This window comes from Salvia splendens, chromosome 16, assembly GCF_004379255.2.
Source record: "Salvia splendens isolate huo1 chromosome 16, SspV2, whole genome shotgun sequence".
Taxonomy (NCBI): domain Eukaryota; kingdom Viridiplantae; phylum Streptophyta; class Magnoliopsida; order Lamiales; family Lamiaceae; genus Salvia; species Salvia splendens.
Window position 1 is genome coordinate 8,333,685 of NC_056047.1, and position 21,627 is coordinate 8,355,311.

Sequence of the window (21,627 nt, forward strand, 5' to 3'; positions counted from 1 at the left end):
CTGCACCACATTGTTCTTGATGCTGCTGCTCAAGTATAGGGATTGCCTCTGCCCATTTTCCATCCCTATGATGATTTTTTTTCTGAGGGATTTAAATCTACATAAATGTTGGGAGTTTTTTTTGGTAGATTTTCAGATTTGGAGTTGATAGGAGGTGTCTTAAATGAATGTAGGCGATGTATTTATAGCAAATTTGGAGTTGTACTTTTTGGAGTTCAAATTTCCCTCAAACTCCTTGTAGAGGAAAATTTGAAATTTTCACTTCCCCTTTGAGCAGATTTGAACTCATTTTGATCAATTAGTAATGGAAGGTATTTTTATATGTTGAGGGTTCTTTTTAAATTCAGTTTTTAATATATGTCCATGAATATTTTGGCAGCTTAAAATAAAAAATGTCATTATGATTAATGACATTGAAACGTTATGCAATGAAAAAAAAAAATTGGCAGCTTCTTCTTGTATGCAAGATGAATTAAAAAAGTTTAAAACAATTGAGGTGGGTCCAAATTCCCCTATCACACACCATTTATTACATACTCCAAAACTTTCTTAAAACCCGTGCTCTTAGAAATGGGACTGCTATTATTGGACGGAGGGAGTACAGTTTAGGATAAAAATAATTAAAATTATCTTAATACTTTGGGTATTTGTAGTTGTGAACCTTATTTGAGTTTTGAGTCAACTTCAACAAAAAGTCCACTACGTTAACTATTGGATTGGGCATGGTTCTTGTTGGATTGGTTCAACCCTGCCCAATTGACATCTGCTAAACTCAAATTAGAAAAAAAGATTTGAAAGAATCTTTTAATCAAAATATTGACAATAAATGTGATGAAGAGATCAAATACAAATCACAACAACATCGGAGGCCTTCTCCACTACATTATTCAACTAATTTTCCTATTTATCGTTTCAAATTTACAATTTTCAATTAAACTAAATTACTAACAAAAAATTATACTTAAAATAAATAAAAATTTACAAAACTAGATTGAAAAAAATATGAATTTCAGTTGGGCATCAGCTCAAGTTTGGTGGATTTATCTGACTGCCTAAATACAAAGCCATTGAAGCTTAAATATGAAAAATGATTACTCATTTACTTCACTTACTGCCTAAATAGAAAGCCTAGTAGACAATGTCACTCGATATAGTAAATGAATTTGTCAAAAATAAAAAAATTAAAATTAATAATTAAGGGAGTAGATAAAAACACATGAATGTGTGAAGAATGAAACGGAAATTTGAAATACTATCGATAAAATCTCTGATTTATGAATTTAAATTAATAAAATAATTAGTGCCACACGACTCTATGAATGCCCCGCGAGGAATGTGTTCAAGCGTGTATGATCATGCGATGACCATGCATCAAGGTCTAGGCACAACAACTCTTGCTAAATTATTCACATAGCATGGTTGTGTCTTGTTCTAATGAAGTTCTTTTCTAACAAGTCAAATATAGATTTATACCATATGCAAATAAGTCGCAACACCTGAATGCCGTTGCCCGGCATGTTCATGGTGCCATTTAATCGCTTTATTTTTACTATTTAAGCAATCTCACAAGTGTGTCATATTCCACGTAGACTAATGTGTCAACCTAAGTCCCATAGACCAACCTTAACTACTACTATTAAGATAAATCAAATTTAGTTTTGTTCATAATTATACTAATTTAACCACTTCAAATTAAAATCAAATCAAATTAAATAACGAGATGATGTGAAAAGATGAATATAGAATTTTAGTATCCAATGCACAAATTCTAACTATTATCCAATCAATTTCCCTTATTGTCTCTAGAGTTGTTAGACCGGTCACTTTATTAAATTAAACTCCCTCTCGAATTGAGATTCCGTAGATTAGAAGTTGGGATCAAAGTCCCATTCAAAGTATAAACTATTTTCGTAAGTTAGTTGGATAAATAATACGTCATCCATCCATGAAAATTATAAATTATTTTCTTATTAGTCTGTCTCTGAAAAATATAAACTTTTGAATTTTGATATAATTAAACAACACATTACTACATATCATTTTATTTATAACTTATACATTACACCAATAACGATGTGAAGCCCACTCTCCACTAACAATACTTTTATTAACTTTTATCTCTCTCATACTTATTATACATTAAAACTCATGCCGAACAAAATATTTATATTTTTCAGGGACACAAGTGAAATATAGAATTAATGCATGTTCGCTAAGAATCCTACAAAAAAAAGTTTAGTTACTCATATTTATATAGCTAAATCAATGTCTAAAACAATTAATCCAAGCAAAACGTGGGTGACCAAATCTTTGTTTACATGCCAAATCCAAGTCAGTAGTCCACTTTGCAAGCCTATCTATTTACTCCATTCCCACTTGTATAAAACAAGCTCTTAAAGTAACACCGCCAGATACGACAAAACATTATTGTTTTCTTAGTTGAAGGAAAGAAACATTAAAGTCTGGTTAGTTTAGATTTGGGACATACAAATAAAATGGAAAAGATTAGTAAATTCCAATTGTCTAAACAAAAAATAGGAAAAAATCCAAATTATTACAAAATCGGAATGCCGCAGTCTTGAAAACTGACACTTTTAACAACTTCCCTCTTCACGCGCCACCCTCAACTGCCCCCAAAATGTCGGCCATTTCGCCGCGCCAATCCGTTCCATCATTCTCGTCCAAATCGTCCAGCAAAACCCTAACCCCAACCCCCAATTCCACCCGCTCCTGTAACAGGATTCACTGCGAGCTCAAGAAAGCTTCCGCTGCTCCTCAGAAATGGACAATTGATTGCGTCTCTTCAACAGACCCAATTCACATCATCCTCAAACCCCCGAATTCGGCCTTACTACCTTCGCCTATGGATTCTTCGCTCAAGAATTCTAAGAGGGTTTGCCTCTTTTACTGCTCCGAGATGAGGGACCTCGCTGAGAGAATTGCTTCCGAGTCCGACGCAATTGAGCTTCGCAGCATTACTTGGAGGTGAGAATTCTCTAATTTGAGGGGAGTTTTGATGTCTTTCTTCGATTTGAGTGATGAATGTTTGCAGCATTTGATTGATTAGTTTCTATATTGATCCTAATTAGGCTGAATTTGGGAATTGCTTTCGAGCTGAGTAACTTTGGAACCATGAAATGATAAATTTATGTCCTTTTAAGGATTTTGGATTTTTAATTTATATTATATTAATGCTAAATTGAAGAATGGAATGCGTTTACTATGAATTTGAGGATTTGGAGAAGCTGAAAACAGTTAATAGTAAATAGAAACATACTCTCTCGGATTCTTGGACAAGCTGATCTGAGGCAGTAAAGCATGGTAGACTCCTGTATGTGTTAGCGATGGAGCAAAAAAGTCAGATGCTAAATATGATTGTCTTATCAGATAGTTTACGTCAACCAGGACATTTGCAGATGGATTTCCGAATTTGTTCATATCCAATGCTCAAGGTGTTCGTGGACAGCATGTAGCATTCCTTGCTTCATTCAGCTCTCCTGGGGTTATTTTCGAGCAATTGTCAATCATCTATGCTCTGCCAAGACTATTTGTCTCATCCTTTACTCTCATCCTCCCATTTTTCCCTACGGGCACTTCTGAGAGAATGGAGGATGAAGGAGATGTTGCCACAGCATTCACGCTTGCAAGGATCTTGTCTAATATTCCTATATCTATGGGTGGACCTGCCAGTTTAGTGATTTTCGATATCCATGCTTTACAGGTAGGCACATATCTATGTTTCTATCATCTGTCTTCAGGGTTTTGTTATGTTTATTTTGAGCGCAGTGTAACCATTTTGTTCTTTATATTACAGGAGAGATTTTACTTTGGTGATAATGTTTTACCCTGCTTCGAAAGTGGTATACCATTGCTACTGAATAGGCTACAATCGCTTCCCGACTCTGATAATGTAATATTTCATCTTGTTTTATGGACTGTTCATGCCTCTTATCTCATTTCTGGGTCACTTTCCTTTTAACCAAACTGTTTTCTTCGTTTTTGCTTTAAACCATAACTCTGCTTAAATAGGAGTGAATTGATTTTATGGGTATGTAATTTGTGAGCCCTGTGGAAACCTCAATCACATAAAGTCCGATGGTTACTTTCACTTCGATTAATTACCTGTTCAATTTCCTTTTTCCAGATAACAATAGCCTTTCCTGATGATGGTGCATGGAAACGGTTTCACAAGCAGCTACAGCACTTCCCAATGGTAATGCTCTTTGTTATGGATGTTCGACATTCTTTTACCATCCTCATTAAGTCCACAAACTGTTTAAAATCATCTACAATTCATTTATCCTTTACAGTTTCTGCATATCAAATTCCTGAAATGACAGTGGTCTGCTATTTATAGTAGTCAATAACCTTAAGCACACACACGTACAGGTACAGACACACAAATTAGTTACAACCACCTAATGTTATGCGGAGTATGCATTTATCTTTATGGAGTTGCACTACTTTGTTGGTTTATGTAAAGACTATGATATGAATAAAGCATCATTAGAAAATGAGTGTCTACTTTGTGTCTAGTTTTATCCTAGTCCTTGTTTATTTTGTTTGCATTTCTAGTAACACAAAGTTGTCCTTGTTGTGACTATTTGTCTGGCGATTATGACATAATGAAGTTAGTTAGGATAGAAGCATGTTATCGTGATAGGCGTAGCTAATGTCACGATGTCGTTGTACAGAATTATGCTTTCTAGGCATCGTTGTGCTACCGGATGCTATTGTATAAGCCTGCATTAGTTTTGATTCGTGAGATATCAACTAAAGGGTGTGAACGATGTTGCTGTATGTTGTCCCACAGATATCTGGCATACAGCTGGATTGTCTATTTAATCAATTCCAATGGAGCTATTAATTTTCATGTTTATCTTACAAAGCTGAAGTTGTGTGGCATACTTGCTCTTTGGGCGAGAAACAGTGAAAACTTCTCTTTACTTGCAGCCATACTATGCAATTCCTTTATAAATCAAGTTATGTTTCTTAGAATAACACAACCACAATGAACTAATGGGAAAATTTGCTTGATCCATGGCAGGTTGTTTGTGCTAAAGTAAGAGAAGGTGATCAACGAATTGTAAGAATCAAGGAGGGTGACCCGAAGGGACGCCATGTTGTGATAGTGGACGACCTTGTCCAGTCTGGTGGCACGCTGATAGAGTGTCAGGTGAGGAGTTATCCTTCCGGATGAACTTATCATTGTCTTTTGGGATGTTTTACTCTATGGGGAACAATGTTACCCAAATTCTACTAGAAGCTGATAGTTCTCCTGTTGAAGATTTTCCCTTTTTATTAGAGTTTTCAAATGAAAATATGCAGAAAGAGAAGTTTGTTAGTATAATATTGATTTACATTTTTACGTGATAATAGTCTCTTTGTTCCTACAGAAAGTGTTGGCCAAACATGGAGCTACCAAAATAAGTGCTTACGTGACGCATGGAATCTTTCCAAATAAGTCATGGCAACGGTTTAACCATGACAAAGGAGGTAATCATATTCCAAAGTTTTCATCTTATCTGCTCTATATTTACTTGTATATTTATGTCGTCCTGTCTACAATGGGGTCTGTGGTTAGTGCAAGGGAGAACTATTTATCTAATTTATCCTCTATTTACATTTGTTGGTTGAGATAGATATAAGCTATTAAGGTTGTCAACTGGAAAATTAACGAGGTTTTTACATTGAGTGATAGGATGCATTGATAAAATAATCCAAGTTAATCCACTATTTATTTTGATGGATCGATTAATTATGAACCTGTTTGAGATCTTAGCCATCAAATACTCAGTCGTATGTTTTATCAATTTATCCTCTCGTTCAGAGTAAACGCCCCTTAAGTTTCTGCATTTATACATTTACATTTGTTCGACTCTTCATCTGAAAATCATTGTTTGATACTTTAGGTAACCCCGAGAATGGGATGGCTTACTTTTGGATCACAGACTCGTGCCCAGAGACGGTGAAGCAGGTAAAGGACAAGCCCCCATTCGAGGTCATAAGTCTTGCAGCTGCCATAGCGTCTGCACTCCATATTTAGGAGTGGTGTAAGGTCACATTTTCGTACAAGAATCTTTTCACTGTGTCTTAGTTATAGAGATTTTGACCGAAAGCTAAGTTGGCGCCGTGTCGTGTAATAGTTCCCAAAAAGAAGTTTGTAGTTTTGTTATATTTATGTGTAGAATAATTTGGAGAATTCGGTGTCTTAATAATGAATAAAAGGGTGCTGGTTGTTCTTTTCTTTGATAATTCACCTTATAATTGCTGCATTTATGCTACTCTACATTTAAATCAAATGGCTAATGGCCGGAAAATACATTAATGCCCAACTCAGATCTTTACCCTCAACTTTGAGAGTGATATAACTTATAAGTATGAATTTTAATACCTTCACAACCAAGACAGAGTGGATTCCTCTTCTTCTCATTAGCATCAGAAGTGACTCCTCATAACCTCCATGGTAAAATCCAGCAACAATAGCTTCCTTACCCTTAGCCTAAAAGGTAACCACAGTAAATCAATGCTACCTCCTAATGACTTTAGCACAAATAGATATGTAAATTGATGTGAACTTATCTTAAGAGGCTTACCCTCACAAGTTGCTGAACTTTTTCAGTTGTTGCCAATGGTGGGCGTTTCTTTATATGTTCTCTCAACTCAATCAACGAATAGCTGTTAAAAAAGGAGATGTTATGCACATGTCCAAAAAGATTAAATACTCCGTAATATGTATAGCACAATAAACAGTTTAAAGCACGCTTCAGGTATAATTGTCAGATTGCCGTACAGAGAAGGTTGTGCTTCTCGTTGACTAATGTAAGCAAAACCAACATCTTCATCCTACACCAAAAAATAAAACAAAAAGATGAGTGCATTAAATTGGAAGTATTTCCTCAAGCATGTACTTGTTCAATCACAAAAATCATTGGTGGGGGACGTAGCTCTTTTGCCTGCAATGAGTTTAATTGTGTGTTTGCACCCACGAACTTCAGCATTTGCTCTTCCGTAATGCTGCCCTGGAATTCAAGTTTCAAAAGAACAGATGCGTAAGATCTGTGTAAAGTGTTCATTTTGAAGAACTATACCAAACAGTCAAATTTTGAGGATATTATCTACATTGAAGCTATTTTTTAAAAGCAGAGATCATATCCTAATGGAAAAGTAAATAGTATGATGACCTTAGGCGGCATCCAGTCCACACCATGAAGCAAGCAAGATTCACCATAGCAGGATCTAACTGCAGCAACAAAAAGTGTACTCCTGAAAAATCGCGTATTACCATCATAATGGGTCAGAGATCTTATGTCAGCAACTGGCGCTGGACCTGACTGAGGACATCAGTAAATTTTAGCAACAAATCAATCTTAAGTTTAAAGTCCCTATCAGAGGAAAAAAAGAATGCAAGGAATATCTCGATTCTGAAAGAACGCTAACTGTGAACATTGGAGAAAATTTACCACGTTCATCATCAAATGCAAGGCAGTATGCTTTTAGCTCGCGATCTGTTTCCCTGTTCATGCGTTGGCCTATCAAAAATGCTGCAAGCAGCGACTCACTTGCAGCTGCTGTTTTCTTGTCTTCGGAACTTAGTGGAAGAACATCTCTCAAAACACCCTGAACTTCATCATACCCCAAATGACCGCCAGCAAGAATTTCCCTGAGGGCACCTACCAGTCTCATCTCGGCAGTCCCATTACCAACAAAAAGAGGACCGATTGAACTACTAACTCCCATAATCGACTGTTCAAGATCAGCTAAAAATATTATATCTGGAGGTAATACGCGCACTAAGTGTGGCCAATAATAGGTCATTGCAGTCCTCTCACCATCACTCCATTGAGTTGGCTCAGGGAAGGCATTTGCTAGGATTGTCATTGCTGCGAAAAACGCTCCAAGCTGTGCTTTGGATACTTCCTCTTCACCTTTGAGCTCTCCTTTAACTGGTTTTCGATGTATAGTAAGTTACTAGCCATTTACTAATTGGCCAACAGACACTATAGAACTTCATACTTCCACTATTCGATCTGAATCACTAATCTTCTTATCATCACAAATCATTTCACATTTGACATACTTATGAGTACTTATTAGCTTCCGTAGAATTGCAGAACTAGTTATTTTGCAGCGAAACAATTGAAATTTCAGCTATTCGATCTGAATTACTAAGCTTCTCATCATCACAAAACAATTTACATTTGATATATCAACTTCCATAAAATGGCAGAACTAGCATTTAGCACCAAATATCGAGATGAAAATCCAGAGTTCCAACCAGAGCAAGTCAACTCATACTTTAAAAAAAAAAACAGAAAACAAAATAACTTGAGTTCACCTGCTTTTAAAATTGTATCTAGAACCTTAAAGGCTTGCTCTGCATTGAGAGGCTTAGTTTGAGTTGGACAAGTGCAGACCTTCGTCTGGGCGTCCAACACAGTCTGATTCGGCCGCCGTAGCTTCGGATTCCTATACGACGTCGAAATAGCTGGATTCCGGATTTCTGATAGCTCATCGAAGGATACTACATCGAGAACAGCTTTGATCGAGAAACAACGCTTCGCCGCTGCAATGGGAAACTGTACGGCAGTTTTTGGAATTCGAATTCCTGGCTTGATTTTGAAGTATGGAATTGGAGTTAGGATTGACTCTGAACTGTATAGAGCTTTCATTTCCGGTCCGTTTTGCGGCGGCGGCGAGCGCGGCGGTGGAATGGATTTGCTTTGGGACGGTCGCCAGAAGCAGTAAAGATGTGCAGTCACCGGTGTGGTGAAGGAGATGACTATTTTTTATACTAATCCATTTGAATATTTAATCAAACATATTTCACCTTTTCTCCTTTTTTGAATAGAACTTGAGGAATTTATATTATTTAAACCAATTTTCTATTAAAATAAATAATTTTACTCGAAGTTATCCAACGAATTATATGTACTACTCATATGGATGATTCAGTTGCAAAATTAAATCTCATGAATAAATATGTACTCATGTTTGGTTCATGAGAGCATATTCCATAACTTAATCTAGATAGATAATCTCATGACAATTAATCATAATCAACATTCTCCTAATTAAAATAATTCCATAACTTAATTTTAGATGAATTATCTCATGATAATTAGTCATGACAATCGAACAACGGTCATATAAAATAATTATTGTCTCAGAAGAATATATATTGTGATATAAGTTTAGGATATTTCAGTTTAACTGCATAGAGCCTAAATTGCAAATTTATTTTAAATTTTTTATGCATAAATCATAATAACGGATACATATTTTTATAAAGGTTTATATAGGATATAAAAAACGCGACTATAAATACCTCCTCCATTTAACTTCCATTTCTCAAGCCCACACAAATGCAGAAACGAAAAAATTCCAGCTCCAAAAAATAAAAAATGGCGGGATCAGCTTTGGCCATAACCATCACCAACAAGGAGAGTGCGAACCAAGCATTCGACGTATGGCAGGTTTCATCAACTGCAGCTCATCCGCTTCTAATAGCACTTATCCTTTTCCGGTGCCGGTTCCGAAGCATCGCCTCTGCGGCTCCTAGATTTTCTCGCCCACCGCCGCATCCGTCAAGCTCATCTACAAGAGAACTCTCCGGAATGGATGGCGCGGTTTTCGCCCTCTCTCTCGATCAAAAACCCTTGTAAGCATGAAAATCGGCTCATTGTGTTTGATTTTCTAGTAAAAATTCATCCGTTGTGTAGATCGTGTACTTCCACTACTGTTTTTTAACTATTGTTTTCGAATCAGCTTGATCTCGTTACTGCTTATCTCTGATTTGTGAATCGTGCTCTAATCAGATTAATCGAACATTTGCTTTTTTAAGTATTCGTTTATGTTGGTAGATATAGCAGGTTATCATGTCGTGAAGCTGAATTTGTCGTTATTGAGTAGAGAAATTGAATTTCTTTGTTAATGTACTAGTAGTTTTTATTAAAAGTTCATGCGGTTCCATATGAAAACCAATTGGTGATAGACTGATAGGAGGAGTAGCTTCGAGACTTATAGTGTGATTCTACTTCTCTCTTTAAACTGACTAGCCAGATTTGTTATACTTGTTTGTTTCATTTTGCCAATGGTTCTATGGTAAAGAGATGGGAAATCATACTTTATTTGCCAAATGAAGTGTTGGTCCTATTTGATATAAGCCATTGAATTGGTTTCTGTTTGCTTCAAAATGTTTAGCATTCTTTCCCAATATGAATTTTACAGGAGCTGCTTTACATCTCGAAGTTCATGGCCTCAAATATCATGCTTATCGGGGTTTCAGGCAAGGGGAAGCGGGGCCATCTTTTTGAGCTATAAAGACGGTGCTGGCTAGGCAAGCAAGGGAAACATATGTTTATCTCATTATCTTTTATTATTTTGTTGTTTGAATTTAGTTACTTTTCTCACCAAGTCAAACAGGAAGAGCAACCATATCTTTAGGATTGTAGGTGAAGATGCCAAGGATGATAATTCAAGAGCAATAGACTTTTCTCTGGCAGTGGAGAGTAGTGGTGATAACTGAATCACTTACCGAAAGAGACCACATTGCTTCATGAAGTTCTTACACTGAACTTTGTAGTTGCATAAATTTTAGCATGATTTTAATTTCAACTTCAAATCATCGTATATGGCTTCATAGTTATGCTCCCATTATAGGATCACTGTACAGCTTTAACAGCATAATTTTCCCACAGAATATCTATGTGCACGATTATCAGAGAACAGACTAGCTTGGGACTATGCAATTATGCACAACTAGCTCAGTGTCTTTGTTTATCTGAGTGAGCTTATATAAGATTCTAGTTGGTGTCAGTTAACAAATTAGTGACCAGTTATGAAAATGAAACTCAACGCTATATTGATATATTTACGGAAGCGATGGTGAGCTGCAATACACACAATCAGTGGTCTGCAAAGATGGAACCGATTTTCCTCAAAGTCAGAGTAACCAACTGATGCTTACAAGCTGTGCTTCTGAAGCAACTCAAGATTCAAAGCCCACTTGAAGCTGCAAAGACAGGCCGTCTATCCTCCAAGTTTCACGCAGTTTATCATTAGCTACTGCCCTGCAGTTGCTGAAGGGCATCTATCCTCTCGTTTAATGCATCGTTCACTGATTATCTGGGAGCAGCTGGAGATCTAAAAACCCAATTTTTGGTAAAGTCTTGATTCAGACACTCAATTTTATCCATTCACTTCCATGCAGCAATATCTGGAAGTAATTCCTTTTAAAGGTACACTAATAATTCTCTCGTATCCTAATTGAACTGTCTAATACAGTACTATATTCACTATCACTAACAAGTAGCAAATTGATTCATTTTCATCAATATTTCAGAGCTACTTGCAACTGTAGAGAATGTCATCAGCCAGTTAGGCGATGAGATGTGATGTTAGTTGAATTTTTCGAAGCTAACACAAATATGCAAATAATGTTTGTAAGGAATAGAATTTATCATGTTTTCCATCTTTACAGTACTTCAATATAAACTCCTTATCTGTAGTATTTTTATGGATTTTTAATGCATTACACTAAGGGGAGAGAGAAATCTGGAATCCTACTTACGAAAAAAAGATGCAAAACCAATCCTTTTTTTTAGTTAACAGCCCTGCACTGCTTCCTGACCTCTCCTTGATCTCCCACGAGCACCTCTGTCTCCCCGAGCTTCTTCATCGAGTTGGTGAACTTTGCGATCCAACCGGCCTGATCGTCTACGAACTTCTTCATCATGCTGTTCCCCCTTGGATCCCTTGCCAGGTTGTGATCCGACTCGATCAACGCCCTGTTGGTCAGCAGCTCCTTGTAGAAGCGGGAGTCCATCTTGTGGTGTGAGAAGGGATCGAACGGCACATCCTGGATCTCGCTCTGGCAGACCGTCATCGTCTGCATCTTGATCCAGTACCCTTTGTCGATATTTTTCTCCTTCTCCTTGTCGCGAAACCTCCCAGCGACGATGCTGCAGTGGGCGGTCCCGATGGAGTGTGCGCCGACGAGAAGGATTAGATCCTCCAGCATCATCCCTTTCTTCTCGAAGAGGCGGATGTTGTCCTCGGCCGTGGCATCCGGGAGTGGAAGGTTGCCCTCGACATTCGTAGCGAGGGACGCACGTGCGTCGCGGCGCCCGGCTGTGACGCCGTAGAAGGGCACGCCCGAGTAGACGAGGGAGTCGCGGGTGGCGAACGCGAGGATATCCGCACAGGAGACCACCCCAGGGCACGCCTTCTCGAGCTCGGCCTTTATGTCGTCGACGACTTCATAGCCACGCACGAGCGGCCCGTTGTGCTTTGCCTTCTTCTCCACCTGCTCGCTCGTAGGCGTTGTATCGAGGAGGATTGAAGCATCGCACCCCTGCATGCAATTGAGCAAGAGTTTATAGTAGTAGTATTTGAAATGAGACTATTCGTATGAAGTTGTTGCCCCATAATTGGTACAAATAGTTGTACCGGATAAATCTTGGTCGTTGATTGCATTTACTTTGAGGAAAATTATGTTCGAATTTACTTTCAAATGACTCTTACCGTGACGTAACAGTCATGGAAAAAGAGGCGAACAAAGCCAGCAGCATACGTTGGATCCTTTAGAAAATGTTTGTGAATGGTCGCATTCACAATCTTCTCAGCATCAGGACAACTCTGCTCGTAAAACATTTCTCTCAGCCCGCCTTTTCCGGGCCCTTCCACGGGCTTGTTTACTGGCTCTTGCACGGGCTGATTCTCAAGCTCTTGCTTGGGTATATTCGTGGGCTCTTCCACAGGCCTGTTCTCGGGTTCTTGCTTGGGCATATTTGCGGGTTCTTCTACAGGTTCGTTCGTGGGTTTGGGTTCTTGCACATGTTCGGAATCCGCCTGTTGCTCAGGTTTGGAGTTGGGATCCTGCACAGGTAAACCGGGCACTACAAGCCCGGTTTCAGGTTCAACCTGCTGCAACAGTCGCTCGTTGGCAGCAGGCTTCGATGAATCAGCAGAATCGTCTCCTATACCATGGTCCCTCTCATGCTCCGGAATTTTGAAATCTCGTTCATCTTCAGGAGGGTGCCTGATATTGTGCTGCTCCAGAGCGTCGAAATCCTGATGATCATCGGTAGGAGGATGACTGAAGGCGAGGCCCAGCCCGGAAAGCCCTGAGACATGAAGGAAGTATCCGGATGCCAGCATTGCATAGGAAAGGAATGCAACTATGAGGATTCCTATTCTGGAAGCCATCATTTTGTTAAGCTAATTATTTTCCCTAAAATATTTTTGGGTGATGAAAATGGTGGATTGCGAGGCATGCTGAGTTCTTCATGGTTGTTGAGTGTATGTGAAAAAAAGTTGTTAGAGGCTGGGAGGGATTTCAGGCTTTTGAAAATGGATGGAACCTCGAAATGCTGATGTGTTTAATTTGGCTGGGAAAGAAGAAGGCCGTGAGTTATTAGGCATCTTAATTTTAGATGAAACCTTATAAAACGAGCCAAATCTCAAAGTTAAAAATTAGTCTGTTGATATGTTGTTTTTTTTTGGAGTATTTGAAGATAATGTTCAATATTTTTATTATTTTCTTATATGCCGAGAGTAGTTATTTTCTACTACAACCTAGGTGCCTTTACAAAGAAATTGATCATTTAATCTTATTATTATTATGAGCTTGCTACAAAAAAATGAGAGGCCTAATCAAATACTACAAATCAATTGGAAAAATGTGTTTTTGGTTATGAAAAAAGTTTGACGTTGGGGTTGATCGAGAACATCCGCAACACATAGCATGCGTTCTGTTCCGGAAGAGAACACTATTGGGACTAGAGATGCCCACCGGTTCCGGTTCCGGCGGTTAACCGCCGGCGGTTCCGGTTCCGAACCGGAACCGTGGCAATTTTCCCGAACCGGAACCGTCGCAATTCGGGCCGCGGTCCGGTTCAGGTTCAAGATATTCCGAACCGGCGGTTCGGGACGGTTCGGAACCGGCGGTTAACCGGTGGAACCGCCGGTTTTCTGAAAATTCAAATTTTTTTTTTTCAAATTTCAAATTCGAATTCTTCCGTAAGAGTTTCTCTCTTCAATCTCTCAATTCTCTCTCTTTGTCTCCAATTTCTCATTTGTGCTATTGTGCTTCCATTTAATTACGCAAGTGCTACTCTTAGTACGCATTGTTATACACTTATACTTGTTCCCGTAGTTCTATAAGTTGTCTTTCTTTCTCAATTGCTAAAATAAAAAAATATATATTATTCCATATTTCTACATTTCTACATAGCAATATGTCTTCATCCCGAGAACTACGTGGGCTTTCATTCCTCAATAAAATTGTGGATACGTAGGCAACTCAACTTAAATTTGAAGTTTAACTTTGAAAGTTTAAATTGAGCTCAAGCCCTTTTCAATTTACGTTCCCGAGTCCGACGACACTTGTAAATTATATTACATTGTTGTATGTTGTATACTTGTAGTTGTAGATGTATATGTATTGTAAATTGTAATGTATCGTTGTCCGTTACAACTCAAACTCAATAAAATTGATATCATTTTCTCCTTATTCGTCGTATTTCTATTTGAATTATACATTGTCTTGTACTCTTGTTCCAAATTGTTGTATAAATCCAAATTTCAAATTAAAAAAAAAAAAAATCGAACAGCGAAACCGCCGGTTCCGAACCGGAACCGCCTAAACCGCCGGAAAAACCGGCGGTTCCGAACCGGAACCGGAACCGTCGGTTTTCGAACCGGAACCGGAACCGTGAAATAGCCTCTCGGTCCGGTTCCGGTTCTGCCTTCGACCAAACCGGAACCGGCGGTTCCGAACCGTGGGCAACACTATAATTTGGGACAACCGGACACCTTCCGTTCCGTGTTGTGAGAGCGGCAATCTGTCATGCGCCTGCCACTCCTCTAACATTTTTTTTCTTCATATTTTATCATTAAATATCTTCTATGCTCATTTTTAAATACCGCAGTCAATTCTTAATTTTTCTCACTTAAAATATTCACATACCCAAATCATTCCTTGTGAGGACAATAGAAAGAAATATTAAAATTTATAACTTTTATGAATGTTTTCTAAAATTGCAAGTTGATAATATTAGAAGGGCACGGGAGAAAAAGTGATAAGATAGGAGAAAGAGAAAATGCGGATAAAATAGAAGAGATACAAAGATAAAAAGTTGGTAATAAATTAGCAAAAACTATTTATTTTTACAAGACTAATTTTGGTGGTGCCAAAATAGAAATGTACAGTTTTATTTGGATGGCATAATTTAACCAAAAATTATGATTTAGTAAAAATGTGCAAAACCTGCATGTACAGATGTACTTAGGTCTTGAGAGGGTAAGATAAGCTAAATGCAAAGTGGGCCTTCTTATTATAGAGATCATAGGCCCATAATAAATGGGCCGTCAACCGCAATCGGTCGGATCTTAGTCACTCCACTAATTGAAATTTCTGTCGTTCTTAGCTGAATTCTAATGGAAACACAGGAGAAGATCGAGCTTAAATATTCTCCCAAATCTCTTTCTCACACACTCCGACAACAATGACGCTGCCATTTCACCCTTCAATTTCCACATAATTTCGGGATCAGCATCGGATCTCGCCGCCATTGATTCCAGCAACTCGTGATCTGCGACTCCTTGTTGCAATTGGACCGGAGGAAATTGAGTGGAAATAAAAAAAATCGACTGATTCAGCGTAGAAATGGCGGGAGCAGCATCGGCGCTGTTCCTACTGGACATTAAGGGTAGGGTTCTGGTGTGGCGGGACTACCGCGGAGATGTCTCAGCCACCCAGGCAGAACGCTTCTTCGCTAAGCTCATGGAGAAAGGGGTGAGATTTCTGTATGATTCGTGATTGGATTGGCGGCGAGGTCGTTTTTTGTTGTGTTTGTCAGTATAAATGTTGAAATGATTGATTCGCTCCGTGATTGTAGCTGTAGTGCGACGTGGTTTAATTAGGCAAATCGTGAGCTTGATCTGATTTTCTGTGCTTATAATTGATTTCGTTTGATAACACTACTTATTAATCTTCTGCTGTGTTGAGGCTGGATAGGTTTCGTTGTGTTGTTGGGAAACTGAGTTAGTTTAGCTAGATGCAGATTTGATCAGTTCAATTGACCTGGACGAGAACATGAACTCTGGGATTAATATAGTTTTGGTTGGAAATGATTACTTTTGGATTAGTCTGGGGAATTGTTTTTGATAGAATTGAATATTCTTTGGTAAGCTTTTGTTATTGGAGAGGCAACCTGTTTGGATTTGAAAATAATGTGTAGAAAGAGGATAATCAGTGCATATTTAATTTCTGATTCTAATTCATCTTTTAGTAACTTAGGTGTTACTGGAATTGGAATTTGGAGGCTCTTAGCTGATGCAAATTGTGTAGTCCAGGGTCAAACTTTTCTCTGCTTGTTATGAAGGCGCTTCTTTTGTTTTGTGTTTTGTAACTTGTAAGCAAAGGGTTTTCCCCCTCATAATTCATAAGGTACCATTTTTCTGTGAAGTGTGAACTTGCTTTATAGCAAGTGGATATTTGCAAGCATGGTGAATTGGTAATACAGTACAATTTTAGATTGCAACTGTTAGCACTTGTTTTTTTCTGATTTGATTTATGTTTTGCTTTAAATTATTATTTAGCATCGGTTGTCTAAGTAGTTACCAATTAATGATTGAGGATTTGCACTTAAGTGAATCAAATGGTTAATGCATTTCTAATTTCTATTTTCTAATGATGCAGGGTGATCCAGAGACCCAGGATCCTGTTGTTTATGATAGTGGTGTGACGTACATGTTTATACAACACAACAATGTATATCTCATGACTGCATCTCGGCAAAACTGCAATGCTGCTAGCCTTCTTTTATTTCTACACCGAGTAGTCGATGTAAGCATTATTGGTAATCAAGGTCCCATTCTCTAATTATGGTATATACCCCAGTCATTTAATATGTTAACTTCAATAATTATATTTTTCTTGACAGGTCTTCAAGCATTACTTTGAAGAATTAGAAGAAGAATCACTGAGAGATAATTTTGTTGTAGTGGTATGGGAAGTTCATTGTTCTCTCCTTTTGAAATATATAAACATATTCTTGATGAGAGAATTCAACAATTTTTATCTGATATTTCTAGTATGAGCTACTGGACGAAATTATGGACTTTGGCTACCCACAATACACCGAAGCCAAGATTCTTAGCGAGTTCATAAAGACTGATGCTTACAGGATGGAAGTGGCACAGAGGCCTCCGATGGCAGTCACAAATGCAGTGTCATGGCGCAGTGAAGGGATACGTTACAAAAAGAATGAAGTGAGTATTCCCTGCGTAACATGTGATGCAAATCTTGAAATCTGGATTATATGGGCTTTTGTTTGTTGTGCAGGTCTTTCTTGATGTTGTGGAGAGTGTCAATATACTAGTCAATAGTAATGGCCAAATAATTAGGTCAGATGTCGTTGGGGCACTAAAGATGCGAACGTATTTGAGGTTAGTTCTCGCTCCATGACTTTTATGTGTTTTCTGCTCTAATTTCAAGCAGAATGATAGGATATTAGCTCTTGCCGTTGTCATGGATCAGAATAACATGCATTATAATCAAGAAAACCATGTAGAAAGTTTTTAAAAGCCTAAATCAGTACCTTCAATTTGTATACTTGAAATGATGAAGTTTCAAGGATTTTTTCTGGATGCTATACTTCATCATATACAGATGACTCTTGACTCTTCTCTCAGTCTGTTCTTATAGATAAGTCACTCTAATTTTTTCAATTTGTTACCTCTATCAGTCTCTCTTTGTTGATTTTAATTTATTCTACAACTTGATGTCCAATGTGTGCTTTTTCATTGCAATCAAATCAAATATAAGTTGATAACTAGTTGTATGTTGCAACTCCTAATTGTTTATCTATTGCAGTGGTATGCCCGAGTGTAAGCTAGGACTGAATGACAGAGTTTTGCTTGAAGCCCAAGGGCGAGCTACTAAGGGAAAAGCCATTGATCTCGATGACATCAAGTTTCATCAGTGTGTGATTCAGCTTTATCATTTTTCCAATATATTGTTTCTGTTGGTTGTTGGATAACAAATCGTAAATGCTGCTCATGTCTGCCATGTTACTGACTTTGCTTTATTGGTCTTATGTGTTCTGACTTTTGATTGTTGATTCAGGTGTGTGCGGTTGGCTCGGTTTGAGAATGATAGAACCATAGCCTTCATACCTCCTGATGGATCGTTTGATCTAATGACTTACAGGCTCAGCACTCAGGTTGGTTTGCCAATTTGCAGTTCAGATCCATCCCCTTATTAGCTTCTCCAACTTAGAGTAGAATGTACCTTGAATGTGTGAATTTTCATCTAAAATTATTAATCATAAGCTAAAACCTGAAACTTTTCTATTGAAGTAGGGATGCACGATGTCAATTTCTTGTCTGCTGGATTGTTGGACTAATTTTGGGATTGTAACAATTTTCTGATGTAGTGATACTTTGTCCACCTTACATTTATTAGTGATTTGAAGAACTGAGTTACTTTTAATCCAGGTAAAGCCTTTAATATGGGTTGAAGCTCAGATAGAAAGGCACTCTAGGAGCCGAATAGAATTTATGGTGAAAGCCAGGAGCCAATTCAAGGAGCGTAGGTATAGTACCTGCATCTGTTGTAGAGTATTATTTATGTTATTTCATTTTTCCATCCATCTTGCCGTAGTTTATGAATGTCAAATTCTTCACTGATGTAATTTTGAATTTCAGCACTGCAACAAATGTTGAGATTGAGATACCTGTGCCGCCTGATGCTACTAATCCAAATGTTCGTACCTCAATGGGATCTGCTACTTATGCTCCAGAAAATGATTCACTAATTTGGAAAATTAAGTCTTTTCCAGGTGGCAAGGTTGGAATTTTTTTGGGTTTAACTAAGATTTTCTTTTGTTTTTTCCTTTCCTTAACATGTCTGTGGTGTTGGACTTAATTTGCTTGGCAAATTTCTTGTTGTTGATTGTTACGTGTTCTGTGTTTTCAGGAATATATGTTGAGAGCAGAGTTTAGGCTTCCCAGTATCACATCAGAGGATGCAGCTCCAGAAAGAAAGGCTCCCATAAGGGTGAAGTTTGAAATACCATACTTCACTGTTTCAGGAATACAGGTGAGCTCAAATGGGCTTCCCTTAAAAATATTTGTGTTACTGCTTTTACAATCTTGATGCTATTTTAAATATTCCACGTAAACAACAATCACTGCATATCTACGTAATTCCCTGCAAAAATATAAAATTATTGAGCTCTTCATAGGTGAATTTTAAAAGAATGTACTTGTTTATAGGCCCTGCGTCAACTTTTCCCTAATGTTTTACTACCTACAACAGAGGTCGAGCCTTGAGCTCTCTCTAAAAATTTTAATTATAATTCTTTGTTAATTCAAACAAACTGCAATTACTTGATTAAATACGAAATTCATTTAAATAAAGAAAGTTATGGAATTGAAAAATCATCTTGTATTTTTGCTGTTTTGTCTGGTTAATATCGATTATATTAGTCTTCATAAATTTACGATGTATTGGCTTTTTTTATCTGTCTGTTTGTAGCATACCCAAATCTTATTTTCCTTTCTGTACAAGTTTATATCCTTATAAATATATATTGCTAGTAAAGAACCAAGAATATAAATACAAGCGACACTGCAGACTAGAAATGGCTCCTGTATGAAATAGAACCCTTAAGTGAACCTTGTGATTACAATCCCAAGCTCCACTCTTGCTCTTTAAGCTAAAGTACAAAACTTCTCCAATGAACGAGGTAAAACTTTGTTTCGGGTGAACCAGATGAACTACTGTGTATTTGCTTTGCCTTGCTCTCTGACTCATGGACTCAAATATCTTGATTTAATGCTTTACTAGCTTACATATATTATATTGGTTTTGATTACTAATTGAGCATAAAAGCTGATAATCCATACCTTGAATCCTTACTGAAACCACTCACAATTGAAACTCGATTTGCAGGTCCGTTACTTGAAAATCATCGAAAAGAGTGGCTATCAGGCTCTCCCATGGGTGAGGTATATAACAATGGCTGGTGAATACGAGCTTAGACTTATTTGATTTCTGCCTCTCTGTACGGAATTGCTTAGCCTGCAATGCTTTGAACTTCACTCAATCGACAGCCATGCTGTATCATGTGTGAGTCAATGAAGTGGCTGTACAGCAAATCATTCATCAATTGGGAGTTGTTCTATCTTCCTGCTGTTTGTATTATGGGGATATTTGTAATCGTTAATGTCACACTGTTCATCCCTTCAACCTTTCAGTTTTCCTTATCGAAGTGCAAGTTTTGGATTGAAAAATACTACTAATACTTTGTATAGGAGAAGCACCAAATACTAATCAGTTGTCCATTGTACCTTGTCTTGTCAGTGAGAGAAATTGTTTTTTTTTTGGTTTAATTGCCTATAAAATTATAAAGTTTGGTTTATGCTCCCAAACTTGATTAATAAATTGTCAATTTTTCAGATTGGTGGTCAAGTTGAGTTTCTTAATTGTTGTTATTTTCTTACACAGCTGTTATAGAACATCAATCACACAAAACACCAATCGAAACAATAACCTTAGAATTTTTGCATTAAAAAAAACAATGATTGAATATAAAAAATCACTGAACCAGAAACAAATGAAGGGGGGTTGCAAGACTACGCAAGCGATGAACAAAATTTTCAATGAGCTAGACGTTTAAAAATGGAAGGAATCCTCTTCAGAAACTGATCAAAGTCTTTATCCCTGCCCAACCGACTAAGCCTAGCATAGTTTCTAGGGCAACCAAAAGTCCCGCCTCCTCGCACTCAAATATTCTCCTCTTTCATCACCTTCTCTAGGTTTATGCCCTCTTGGGCCTTTACAGTATAGACGAGGCGCGACAGCCACTCTCACGGAAAGTGCCAATAGCTTCGAGCAAGATCAACCCTTACCGCATGGTAATCGTTACCCGCCTTGTGGTGCTGGCCTTGTTCCTCTGCTATCGGTTCTTGAACCTGGTGCATGATTCCATTGGCCTCTGGCTTACATCCATCGTCTGCGAGATCTGGTTCGCCCTCTCCTGGATTCTCAACCAGTTCCCCAAATGGTTCCCCATCGATCGCGAGACCTACCTCGACCGCCTCTCCCTCAGGCATGAGAGAGAAGGTGAGCTTAACATGCTAGCCTCAGTCGACATATTCGTCAGTACGGTGGACCCATTGAAGGGGCCGTTTCTTGTTACCGCAAACAATGTGCTTTCCATACTGACTGTGGATGATCCTGTTGAAAAAATATCTTGCTACATCTCTGATGATGGTGCTTTCATGTGCACCTATCAGGCCCTCTCTAAGACCGCCAAGTTCGCCAGGAAATGGGCCCCCTTTTGCAAGAAATTTGCCATCGAGCCACGGGCGCTCGAATGGTACTTTTATGAGGTGGACTATCTCATGGACAAAGTGCAGCCAACTTTTGCCAAGGAGACAAGGGCTATGAAGGTAAAGAAAGCATTACTATTACTATGAATTAACAAGTGATAATTTAATTTTTTGTTGTCTTACTCACACAGAGAGAATACGAGGAGTTCAAGAGGATAAACGCAATGGTGGCTAAGGCGACCAAGGTTTATCTAAAAAGTTTTGGGGTGAAGCTTTGTTGAT

At 38.1% G+C, this 21,627-nt stretch overlaps 5 protein-coding genes across 5 annotated transcripts; 3 read left to right on the top strand and 2 right to left on the bottom strand.

Annotated features, from left to right (window-relative positions):
- The first annotated feature begins 2,500 nt into the window (after positions 1-2,500).
- On the top strand, positions 2,501-6,255 carry LOC121772192 (ribose-phosphate pyrophosphokinase 4-like). The gene is made up of 7 exons (XM_042169195.1): positions 2,501-2,985; positions 3,406-3,721; positions 3,815-3,910; positions 4,145-4,213; positions 5,048-5,176; positions 5,397-5,496; positions 5,913-6,255. Exons 1-7 carry the CDS (start codon positions 2,639-2,641, stop codon positions 6,044-6,046), a joined length of 1,191 nt encoding a protein of 396 aa, XP_042025129.1. The 5' UTR covers positions 2,501-2,638; the 3' UTR covers positions 6,047-6,255.
- LOC121772193 lies at positions 6,194-8,810 on the bottom strand. Its single transcript, XM_042169196.1, has 7 exons — positions 8,339-8,810; positions 7,464-7,946; positions 7,185-7,330; positions 6,924-7,022; positions 6,794-6,846; positions 6,597-6,678; positions 6,194-6,502 (listed from the first exon to the last, which is right to left on the bottom strand). Exons 1-7 carry the CDS (start codon positions 8,670-8,672, stop codon positions 6,293-6,295), a joined length of 1,407 nt encoding a protein of 468 aa, XP_042025130.1. The 5' UTR covers positions 8,673-8,810; the 3' UTR covers positions 6,194-6,292.
- Positions 8,811-9,369: 559 nt separating this feature from the next.
- LOC121771304 lies at positions 9,370-10,725 on the top strand. The gene is made up of 2 exons (XM_042168085.1): positions 9,370-9,661; positions 10,231-10,725. The coding sequence occupies exons 1-2, from the start codon at positions 9,405-9,407 to the stop codon at positions 10,337-10,339; spliced, it is 366 nt and encodes a 121-aa protein (XP_042024019.1). The 5' UTR covers positions 9,370-9,404; the 3' UTR covers positions 10,340-10,725.
- Positions 10,726-11,504: 779 nt separating this feature from the next.
- LOC121771338 (peroxidase 39-like) lies at positions 11,505-13,214 on the bottom strand. Its single transcript, XM_042168121.1, has 2 exons — positions 12,526-13,214; positions 11,505-12,355 (listed from the first exon to the last, which is right to left on the bottom strand). Exons 1-2 carry the CDS (start codon positions 13,210-13,212, stop codon positions 11,603-11,605), a joined length of 1,440 nt encoding a protein of 479 aa, XP_042024055.1. The 5' UTR covers positions 13,213-13,214; the 3' UTR covers positions 11,505-11,602.
- A 2,223-nt stretch (positions 13,215-15,437) lies between these two features.
- LOC121770769 (AP-1 complex subunit mu-2-like) lies at positions 15,438-20,482 on the top strand. Its single transcript, XM_042167542.1, has 11 exons — positions 15,438-15,799; positions 16,706-16,852; positions 16,950-17,012; positions 17,101-17,277; positions 17,351-17,454; positions 17,882-17,989; positions 18,134-18,230; positions 18,505-18,602; positions 18,715-18,856; positions 18,986-19,108; positions 19,964-20,482. The coding sequence occupies exons 1-11, from the start codon at positions 15,671-15,673 to the stop codon at positions 20,060-20,062; spliced, it is 1,287 nt and encodes a 428-aa protein (XP_042023476.1). The 5' UTR covers positions 15,438-15,670; the 3' UTR covers positions 20,063-20,482.
- The last annotated feature ends 1,145 nt before the right edge of the window (positions 20,483-21,627 follow it).